Source organism: Argiope bruennichi, chromosome 5, assembly GCF_947563725.1.
Source record: "Argiope bruennichi chromosome 5, qqArgBrue1.1, whole genome shotgun sequence".
Classification (NCBI taxonomy): Eukaryota; Metazoa; Arthropoda; class Arachnida; order Araneae; family Araneidae; genus Argiope; species Argiope bruennichi.
Window position 1 is genome coordinate 122,656,389 of NC_079155.1, and position 11,620 is coordinate 122,668,008.

The following is an 11,620-nucleotide window of genomic DNA, read 5'->3' on the forward strand; positions in this document are numbered from 1 at the left end:
TTACCGGATTTCAAGAGGAAACTTTTTGGGTAAGCGTTTTCTGATCCTCTATTTTATCGATGAAAGGTGTTAAAATAACATACTATTGGATGAAAATACACAGGAAAATAACTTTAACAATAAACTAATAATAAATTAGTTTATTATTAAAGTTAATAAACACAGGAAATTAACTTTAATAAATAACTTTTTCTGTTCGGCAGCATCTGCAGCTAAAACGAATGAATGAGATGAAACCACATATACATATACAGACATTACATTTAATATACAGACTGTGAAAGGTATGGAAAGATGAATTTAATAGAAAAAAAAATTAATACCAAAAGTTTTCGATAGGGGAAATACTGGCGTTGTGGAAGCACAGTTATGAATGAATTCATGAAATTCACAGAAAATAATCTTTTTTCATTAATATTAATGTCCCCTGGATGCCGTGCAATATTTACAATATTCTGACCTTCCCTGTGTGCAACATATTGTATAGGGTGTATGACATTCTCCATTGCTGCGCGTAAGCTGTCAGTTTCGATGTTCATAACAGCCCATCTTATGTTCTGTTTCAAGACAAGCAGATTTGCTTAAGAGTAGCCACGGCATTACATTGTCTAGTGTGGAAAAGTTTTACCAGTAAAGCATGCTGAGATAAGGTAGCGTCCATGTTAAAAACACATTAACATTCAATCACGAACAACAGTCAAGAACACATCATTAATCAAGAATGAACTGCTAATAGATCGTTTGCTCATTCCTTTTTACAAAGAATGCATGGCGTTGCTGTCAGTAGTATAGGGATGATGGCTCTCATATAAAAAGTACCTTTCACTAGATGATGGCTCTCATATAAAAAGTACCTTTCACTAGATGATGGCTCTCATATAAAAAGTACCTTTCACTAGATGATGGCTCTCATATAAAAAGTACCTTTCACTAGATGATGGCTCTCATATAAAAAGTACCTTTCACTAGATGATGGCTCTCATATAAAAAGTACCTTTCACTAGATGATGGCTCTCATATAAAAAGTACCTTTCACTAGATGATGGCTCTCATATAAAAAGTACCTTTCACTAGATGATGGCTCTCATATAAAAAGTACCTTTCACTAGATGATGGCTCTCATATAAAAACTTTTTATATGAAAACCATCATCTCTATACTACTAAAAGAGCGAGCAATGTTTTCTGCAAGGTTATAAATTTTATTCCCACTCAAAAAAAAGAGGCACAGACTGATAATTGTTGAACGATTTTTATTGTATTTATAAGAAAGAAATATATGTATAAAGAAAGGATATGAATACAAATTATTTTCATTTCATTCGAAAAAGCAGTGCAAACAATTAATACATTATTAAGTAAGACAAAACAACAACTTGAATCATATATATATATACATGCAAAAATAGTATAAAAATTGATTACATTAAAAAATAAAATGTTCTTGGAATTTATTAATAATATCTCATGGAAGATCTTATACAGGTTCGCATTTGCGTTATAGACTGAGAAAACCATGAAAAGACTCAGTCCAACCAGTCGATCTGAGTAAACATTTGATTCACTTACAAAGCATGTGAATATAAGAAAGAAATGTATATAAAGAAAGGATATGAATACAAATTATTTCCATTTCATTCGAAAAACAGTGCAAACAATTAATACAATATTAACTAAGATAAAAACAACAACTTGAATCATATATATATATGTACATGCAAAAATAGTATAAAAATTGATTACATTAAAAATAAAATGTTCTTGGTATTTATTAATAATATCTCATGGAAGATCTTATATTGGTTCGCATTTGCGTTATAGACTGAGAAAACCATGAAAAAACTCAGTCCAACCAGTCGATCTGAGTAAACATTTGATTCACTTACAAAGCATGTGAAATAAAATTGAACTAAGAGACAATTTTCCCCTTAACAGAAGGTAGCTATTGAATGCTTAATAGTTTTTCAAAAAAAATTTTTTTTTGAAGAACATAAAAATAAACGAAAATTATATTACCATTATTCTTCAAGCAAGGAATAGTGACCAAAGCATTTTCCGGTCACACCATCCTCATTCAAAAATATTTTATCGTAAAACGGAGATAAAGAAATTTTGTTTGATATGGTTGTAGAAAGAATATGTGATTTTGACTGTATAGAATATTGCTCGTGACGATGAATCGTTTCATTAAGTAAAGAGGTTTTAAAATGTTCATGTGTTATGTTTCTTAAACAACTCTGTTTTACACCTTTTGCCTTTTTCGTTTCAGTATTTTCACATTTGTAGCTGTACATTTTGCATCGTAAACCGATAAATTCTGAAATAGGTTTAGATTTCGTTTCGTCTTTTAAAAACCCTAACTTATTTTGGTTCTCCGAATTAAAAAATTCACTTGAAGATGGATAGTTGCTTAGATCCATGATATCAAAAAATTCGTTTTTAAAATCTTTGTAAACATTATTTGTAAATATTTGCATGAATAGAGAATCAGTATCTGTGTATAAGAGTTTGCAATTTTCTTTATAATATTTTTTGAACTTAGAGTAATATAAAGTATACATGTGTAATTTAGCTAGCTCAAGCACGCAAAATCCTACATAAATTGGTTTGTCGAGAACTAGATTAATTTTTTTCATCTTAAAGACAGCGAAGTCTTCGTTTATGCTCTCAAAGTATTCAAGTAAAGGACTTGCTAAATGCTTTCTACATTCAGCGGGTGTAAGAGCAGTCTTTAAGTTAATTCTTTTTCTGACGTTTTGGCATGTTTTGCCGAAAAAAGCATTATTCATTTTTTTAAAGAAAGATTTTTCAAACTCGCTTTTGGCTTGTTGGCGTTTTTCATTATTAAAATTTATATAGCTTCGCAACCAGTCTGATTGTGAAAAAGCCAAGATCCGATAAATTTTTTTTAAAGACATCCCATGCTTTAAATAGTATTTTAAGTTCCTGTAGTGTAAAATGTAGCGTTTCTTTGGATAAAAATTTGGTGTTAACTTTTTACACTCGGTGAATGGAATATTTTTTTCAGACAATATTTTTTTTTGATAATCTGATAACATTTGTTTATTTATATTTAAGTGTTCTGCTGCTAAGGGAAAATCATGGAAATCATGAGCTGATTTATCATATAGTAAATCTACCTCTAATAAATATCCCGTTTCTGAGTATCGAGATACATTTGCTAAATCAAAAACAGCTATTTCTTCAGGTGAAAGCCAACGAAAATCCCCCACAGGTAGATATTCAGACATGCAATGTCCGTAAAGATTGTTAACATCTAAATTCACAATATAATTTGTAGGTTCATCGGGGTTATAACAAGAAAGATATGGATTATTTGCCTGGGCATATCTTTGACCGAGAAAGCAAATTCCACCTCTCATTTGAGTCTCAAGTAAGACATAGTCTTCTACATTCGATAACAATTTTAATTCCTGACCTGTGAATTTTAAACCAGAATGCCACGTTAAATCAGCAATAGTTAGGAAATGAGCAGGGTCCAAATGATAGTGCATCATGCTTGTTTGTCGAAACGATTGAAATACTTCAGCTAAAAGAATTGTATCTGTATTTTGATACAATTCAAGGTAATCTTGAAAATTTTTACAATGAAATTCTTGGTAAACCCTCAGTGCGTGTTTGTATTCTTTTTTTGTTATGTTCGAATTCGTCAAAATGTTAAAAAAGGCTTCGTGAGGTGGAAATGTCTTTTGTTTTAAAATATCTTTTGATGAAAAATAGCTATAAGGAAAAAATCCTTTTTGTTTGAGTAAGTTTCTATTTGTTTTATTTTGGAAAAAAGAATCAAAAATGTCAAACCGATGTTCAGAAATTTTCAAAATTTCTACAAGAGAAGATAAGGAAGAATCAAGAAATGCGTACGAATCAATAAATTTAATGTAATTATCGAGGGTGAAACTAGTAAATTTTTGACTATTCGTCGGAATTATATCAATCTGATGCGCGAATTCTGGAGACATATGTTTTAACAATAAGTGGGAATCGTACCCCTTAAGGTTGTGAATGACTACAGGAATGAAATTACTTCTTTTTAAATTTAAATTGCATGAATTGTGACAGAAACCTCTAAATATGCCTAAAACATGGCAATGATCTCTGACAATGCGATCACTCGGTTCAAATTTTAACTTGCATATGTAACATGTGCTAGGCTTTCCCGTTGGTATATTTTCCTCGATCATTGGTTTATTGCATGATAGTCTTTTAAATAAAGATTTTGCTAATTTTTTTATTGTTTTTAAAAATATTTGTACTGGATTTTCTCCGCAATAGAATTTGTGATATATTATTTCATTTTTTATATTAATTGCTATTAATGCGAAACTGATTGGTTCGTGATGCTCTAGGTTGGCTGAAAAACTCTGAGATGTATTTGGTAAAACAGTAGATATATTTTTCGTTATGCATTCAAAATCCGCATACAAAATAAAAGGATGGAACAACATTTTGTAAATGCTAGTAAATTTTACAGTGTTTATTTTAGGCGGGGATAGTTTTTGGGGGGCATTTTGGCAACACACTCGCTTATGATCTACAAGACTATTTCGCCTCTGAAATCCAATCAGGCATCGCGAGCAATAATGATGAATCCCTTTTTTGGAGTTTAATAAACGATTTAGATTTTTAATTAAGAAGTAATGCTCTTTATACAGAAGTAAATTTATTTCCGAACCCAACTTTTTATTACTGATATATATGGGGAAAACTTCTTTGTCATAAGTAAAAATATTTATCTTTAAGCTGTTGATACTTTCAAAATGCTTTATGTTAGAGAGTTTCATGGGGAAGGTTACATTTTTCAATTTTAAGTATTTTAGTTTATTTTGGTAACTGCTTGGAGCATTAGAATTTTTTTCAGGAGGAAAGAGATGAGCTAAGCAACTATATATGAAGCATTTGTGATCATCGCAACGTATATTTAGAAGAGTTCTTTTTTTTTTTAAACAGTCAGGTAATTTTATATTACCGCAACCTCCCCGCGGTTCTCTGTACTGTCCGATATTAACATCTAAAAAGTTAATTTTATTAATAACCCAACCACTACCGTTTTGGATATATGTTTCAATGGAATTGAATATTTTCTGAAAACAGCTTTTAACTTTACTTTTTACTTGGTTATATGATATTATGCGTTCAGCAAATGAACAGAAGTAAGCGTTTTGCAGTAAATTGTCAGGATGAGTATCTTTAATAAATTCAATGCTTATGCATATTAAAAGACGGAAAGGTAGGTTTTGCTCTAATAAGAGTAAGAAAATGTTTTCTCGAATTTCGTTATATAAGTTGTAGGGATCAGAGTGTATCGGAGAGTGTCGGTAAGCTGAAATATAACCTCTAAAACTTGATTCTATTCTATTAAACGACATTCTAAGAAGATGAATATAGGGAAAATTGTCAAGTTAGTTCAATTTTTTTACAAAATTTTCATTTAACTCGTGAATGTCAATTTTTCTTTATATGTTCTGCAAACACATTTATAGCTTTTTTTAAAGCTCCCAATTGGTCAAGATTCATGTTGAATCTGTTCTTTGTTTCATCTCCAACATTCTTTTGGAAAGCAAGATAATAGGACTTTCTGTATTCCTTGATGCTGATGTTAATCCCTTTTCCTAGGTAAGCGCTTATTGGGGGTATGAGCTTTTTCTCTTCTGTCGGATCAGAAAAATTATACTCGAAATTCTTTGCTCTTTTGGTGGACTCCTCTTTTTTCTCATCGTTTGATTTTCTTTTAGCTATCAGAAAAGGGATAATATTTTGAAATTAAATCTAAAGATACAAAATGTAAAATGATTTTACATTTTACCGTCATGTTTTTTCTTTGGGAATTTAAAAATCTAAAGTCTAAATTGACTTATAAAATCAAATCTAATTTACCGCTTGTATGCTTTTCCTTGGAAGGAAGGGGAAATAACTGCTCGCCGTCTGAATCGCTATCAGTTAAGCCTATTAGGAAGTGTGAAAACTTAACTTTATTTTTAAAAAATTATGTTACACATGCTTAGCAATCTAAAAAGAATATGAAAATGCAATCACTTACTGACGCTCGCTTTGTGACTGTCCATGATAGCTGAGTAGTACTTAGATACACGCACTCTGAGGAAGACGGAGACAGAGATGAAGATGAAGTCTTCAACAAGATCGGTAGTATATGTACAAAGGTTGATGTAGCTTATATTTATACCCCTGTTTATGTAAGTGGCAATGGAATAATTGTTTATTATCTGTAGAATTTCCCAGGAACGCCTTGTTCTCCCTGAACTGGTGACCTTAAAGTAATTTTAAAATAACTTTATGTGCATTTTCCTACCTTAACCCACTTTCACCACCTTGAGAATAAAACAACGTAATTTTACGGTGATATAGGATATTACAAAAAACATATTGATGTAGCGAAGCAAAATAAGACAGACGCAATTATACAGTTAAATTATATTTTTATTCAGGGATTGTTAAAATATTACATCGAGTGGTACAATCAGTTTCTTCGTGTTGCTTATGCATGTAGAACATCGATTCATTGATGATGTTACATTAAATGACAGTTAGTGCTGCTTAGTATTACAATTTTATATAGAGTTTACAATGCTGAGCTATTCTCAGTATCTTAGCTGTATAGTTTAGTATTTACATTTATTTTCTTTGAAGTTGTCCACAATTCCATTGCAGATCTTTGAATCATGAGTAATTGATTCGTCGAAGTTCGCTTTGTATTACGTTTTACAATCAAATGTCTGTCGATAATTCATAGCAGAACCGTTATGGAGTTCTCTGACAATATCATTATTGTTGAGAACCTTGAAATAGGCAATCTTCAATCTGCAGTCTGAATCGACTGTATCCATTTGATAGGAGTTCGCAGCTTGAACACAGGATATCATATTTTCGTAAAGGGAATCGGTGAAGCAATGAATCATATAAGCTGATCCAGTACGCTTCAAGTACATAAAGCCATATCTCAGTTCGGAAGTCATCGTTTCTGCTGAATCAGTTGAAGCACAATGAGAATTCCCCAGTTAGTGTATCTCTTTTATATGCTCTGTATGAAAAGTGACCTCCAAAAAAATATGTTAAATTTATATAGAGAGCTTATAGAGAGAGCATATATAATTATATTCTGTTGAAACATGTCTAAAGACATCTATTTCTGAAATCACGAGCTTCACAAATTTGATTTGAATATGGAGAAAAGCAGCAATTTTGTAAACGAAATTTGCTAGCTACAAATTTTTTAATAAACTTCTCGTTATTTTCAATTTTATTAGAATCTAGAGGTGACAAAGTTTGCTTTCTCACAAAATTGTACAAGAAATGAAGGCAAAAATGACCACAAGTATACGACACTAAGCTTTGATATCTACATTTGTTCCAAGCAAAATTTGCAGCGTTATTTTCTATGAACTTTAAAATATATTTGTTATTCGGCACAGAAGCGTAACTACAAAAATAGTAACATTTATTATTCCGAAATGCTATTGCAACCCAATGACTTCCCGGTTTTGTTTTAGGATCTAAATTTACAATAAAACATGAATAACTATCTATTGTCTTAGGCAATTCATCTGAAGCGTATACACCTCCAAATTTAGAACGTAGACGGAAGTCGCTGCATGCAAGTCTGCACAAAGTTGTGCTATCCATTTTCAAAAATCTGAAAAAATACTGCGACTTTTGTCGATTTCTATAGTATTTCGATACTCTGAAAAAACTATTAAATTTACAGTTTCAGATAATGCTTTGCTGAATTTTATATCAATAGTTAAATTACCATTGCGTGAAATACTTTCATGCATTCCGTCCGCGTTGAGATCGGGCGTCAAATCTACAGCGAACAGCGTATACCCATCTTTATATTCAGTGTAACTTATATTAATGTCTTGATCTTTATGATATCTACCCAAATCAGTAAATAGACTCATATAACATCTGCTGTAACTGTTAGAATTATCAAATTTTGGTTGAAAGGGCTTTGACGGAATCATACGATTGCCATCTAATATACAAAGATATGATAAATCATAATGCTTGAAATTGAATGGATTTTTTGAAAAATCCCCATTAAATGCAGCATTAGATACCATACCCATTATAAGTCGTGTCGGTAATTGTCCAATGAACGCATTAGGGATAGTTATTGATTGCATTCCTGAAGAAAGTGCGAATGATTTCACTTCTGTTCTGCGAATAGGCATTTTTATAACTCCCTTGCTTAAAGCTAATTCATGGGCAATCACGACTGAGGGAGCGACTTTAATTTTCCTAACAAATAATGATGCATGATATATAACTACTTTAAAATCTTGCGTGGCCGACATCAGAGCAAAAGAATCCTTATTTCTTTCTAATTTGATCCGAAGATTCACCGAATTTATAAGACATTTGCTCTGATTGCCTAGATCGAAATGTAATGGACCTATCATATCTATAAGTTTACTATCTTTGCAGATGTTATATCTAGTTTGGTAACCGGAATTTGCATTATCACCAACATTAGCTAGTTCTACTGATTCATGCTTAGAAGCAGCGTCTTTGTAGAAAAGACCCGATGTTAGCATTGATTCTTGAACAGCTCGAGGTGAAAGCAAAGCATCGAAAATACATCTATATGCGTAGTTAGCTTGCGAAGAAACCTGCTTGTCATTTAATGTAACTGAACATTCAGAAAATAGCGTATTAAGGAGATAATTGATAGGAGCCACTTGATCAGGCGTTCCAATTACTGCTCCATTTCTCTTTTTAATTTTCACTTGTAGATGCAAAAGTGTATGGGATAAGTCCAGATAATGTTCACCACTTCCGCTTACGTAAAATTCAATTGGCGTCTTTTCATTCAGAGATGCAACAGGAAAAATCTCAGTGAATGAGCTGTCTTCTGTTGATAATTGTACAGGATTCACGTTAAAAAGGTCTAATTCACTCTGCAAGCAAGCACACGCTCGGGAATCCATTATGAAAATATGTCTGCTTTCTTTAATTTCTTTCGGCTCCGCTTGACACGTTGCGAATGATTTTTCTTCTGGAATTTCTTTCTTTTTATACCCGAACCGCTCTGAATTTTATGAATAATGTCGTCTTTTATTTGTTTTGATGTTTCGCGAAATCGCGATCTTGCCGAGTCTTTAAGAGATGAACCTGAAGCAACATCTGACATTACTTTTGAACCTGCGCTTAGAAGGTGTTTTCCTAAATACTTTCCAGCTTTCAGTGCTATGGGAGAAATAAATCGAAATAAATTTGAAAACATTCCATATCCTCTTTGGTGGCCAACACCCTGAAAATATGGTCCACCGCCAGCCTGCACTTGCGAGCAGTAATAATCTTCACAAGCTTTTTGATCCAAATGCATTCTCTTTCACGATCGGATTTAAAATGATTCATCACAAAATAAGTAATAGTTTTATAGTGTTCTGCGACGGAAGGAGAGAACCAAGAGTGATTTCCCACTGGTAAAAATTATACCATCTCCAGAGCTACTTCTCAATTCGATTTCTATGCAATCGATATAATTTTTGCGCAAAGGAAAATACAGCGGTCTTTGATAATTTATTACTATTTGGTCTTCTTTTTTCGACATAACAGGAATAATACGGAGTAAAGGAGCAATTGTATCCCCTACAAAGTGCGATTCTATGATATCACTATAGACATAAATTTCGGTGATTCCTCCATCTAACTCCAATTGATAGTCAGATATATGAGTTCCGCCATTTAATGTGGATTCTTTGAAACCTAAAAGATCTCTTAATCCTTCTTGTAAAGTCAGAGTTGAATTTTCTGGTATATGAATTTTGATCTTATTGTTCGCTAAATGATTAAAAGCAAGGTGTTTAAAAGATCCAAACAACTGCTCTGAGTTTTTATAAAATCCGACTTGTAGTTCCATATCCTCTGTTTTTTTAATTTTCACAGGAATTGTTGGTTTATCCGTAATGCTCACGCGGAAGTATTCGTTCATAGGAGGCCTTTCAATTTTTTGCAAAACATGTAACGTTCTACCCGTTAAAACAATATCTTTCGTCATGCCCAACATTCGCATAAACAACGGGGCATATAATAACCTAAACTCGAGTTCAACATTCTTTTGAACCGTTATTTCTACTTTATCTTCTTTAAAGTCGAATATAAAATCCGCTGCACCTCCTATACCAGTCTGCATTAGATTATGATTTATATGCTGAAAGAGTTCGTGATGTATGTTGTCCATATCAGTATACTTATGATTAAACCTGGTGACGCGAATTATAAAATGCCTTTTCATATTTCGAGCGATAATTTTGAAAATATTGTCTTTGTTTGTCTTTGATGGTTTTCTGTACATAAAACTTTCCGATGTTTTTATAACTCTATCCTCTCTAGGTAAGTTTAACATAGTTAACAATCTTGGTGAATCAGCAGCTGTCAAGTGTAGTTCATAATTCGGAGCAATAAGTATATTCATATTCTTGTGATCCAATTCGAAAGAGACGAAATGTCCACATATTGCTTCAATACTTTGGTTAATGTTATCGATTATATCCTCATCAGAAGTTCCCTGTTCAATTTTTATTCTGATTGAGTACTCCAGAAAATCCTTTTCCACCAATTTTGTTTCCTCGTAAGTTATCGAATATTTATTATTATGATTTCCGATGTTGAACCAGGTTCGAGGAACGAATATTTCTGATAAACCAACTTCCCATTCACCAGTTAGTATTATTGGACGAGATAATTTCGTTCTGAATGATGCTTGCGTATTTTTTGGAAAGTAATCCATGCTAGAGTTGCTGGGAAGCGTAATGTAAAAATCGTTCACTTCATCCATGCTGCTTTTACCCACGAGTTGAACCGATTATCAAAGCCTTTCCACTTCACGTAATATTCTTTCTTCGTACCTTTGCCCTTTGTTTTAAGCACCTTTTCTATATGCCAATAATCCTCAGGGCGTTTCAATATTTTCTGGAGTTCTTCTGCGTAAAATCGTCCTTTTATAGCTTCTGATTTAAGGTCTTGAAGCTCGAATGTAGTTGGATAAGAGGGATATACTTTTGACACCATAAACACCTCATCGCTCCACCCTGGTAAATATCCTCGTCTGAACGATTTATTCGCTTTCGATATTCTTACTAAATCTCCCTTATTCAAAATCACTCGCGAGTTCTTCAATGTGTAACCATATAATTTTTTGAAGATATGTGGTTCAAAATCACGAGTGACTTTTGAAGGTGCCATGCCAATGCTACGATGTTCACTGTCATTATACGACTTTACTAGTGACTGTAGCACATCATCATATCTATAAGATTTTCTATATGTGAATACCCTGAACATTTTGTTTTTTAAAGTTCTGTTGAACCTCTCAATAACACTAGCTTTATGATCACCTTCAGCTGAATAGTGGTTAATGTTGTACCTCTTAAACAATGACTGAAGTTGCGTATTGTAAAATTCCTTGCCCTTATCGCTTTGAATGTGTTTAGGCTTAACCTGCTGTAACAATTTTTCAAAAGCATTTTTTACAGCCACAGAAGTTTTGCTTTTAAGAGGTATAACATAGGCATACTTCGAAAATACATCAATTACGGTGAGTAAATACTTAAACCCATTATTATGTTCTGCTAAATGCT

At 32.5% G+C, this 11,620-nt stretch overlaps 2 protein-coding genes across 5 annotated transcripts; both read right to left on the minus strand.

Moving 5' to 3' along the window:
- Positions 1–1,713: 1,713 nt before the first annotated feature.
- Positions 1,714–6,704, minus strand: LOC129968882 (uncharacterized). 4 transcript variants are annotated; one of them, XM_056083197.1, is made up of 3 exons: positions 6,058–6,170; positions 5,895–5,963; positions 1,714–5,752 (listed from the first exon to the last, which is right to left on the minus strand). In XM_056083197.1, the coding sequence occupies exon 3, from the start codon at positions 5,384–5,386 to the stop codon at positions 2,018–2,020; it is 3,369 nt and encodes a 1,122-aa protein (XP_055939172.1). In that variant the 5' UTR covers positions 5,387–5,752; positions 5,895–5,963; positions 6,058–6,170; the 3' UTR covers positions 1,714–2,017. The 4 variants fall into 4 exon arrangements, with proteins under 4 accessions (XP_055939172.1, XP_055939173.1, XP_055939174.1 ...); XM_056083198.1 differs by having other exon boundaries at positions 5,895–5,982; positions 6,058–6,165; XM_056083200.1 differs by having other exon boundaries at positions 1,719–5,752; positions 6,058–6,704.
- Positions 6,705–7,660: 956 nt separating this feature from the next.
- Positions 7,661–8,965, minus strand: LOC129968396 (uncharacterized protein F54H12.2-like). The gene has a single exon (XM_056082253.1). The coding sequence runs from the start codon at positions 8,963–8,965 to the stop codon at positions 7,661–7,663; it is 1,305 nt and encodes a 434-aa protein (XP_055938228.1).
- Between the last annotated feature and the right edge of the window lie 2,655 nt (positions 8,966–11,620).

Bases quoted from the DNA above. Each gene is read 5' to 3' on its own strand.
- LOC129968882 (XM_056083197.1), bottom strand. From the start codon at position 5,386: ATGTCGTTTAATAGAATAGAATCAAGTTTTAGAGGTTATATTTCAGCT.
- LOC129968396 (XM_056082253.1), bottom strand. From the start codon at position 8,965: ATGGATTCCCGAGCGTGTGCTTGCTTGCAGAGTGAATTAGACCTTTTT.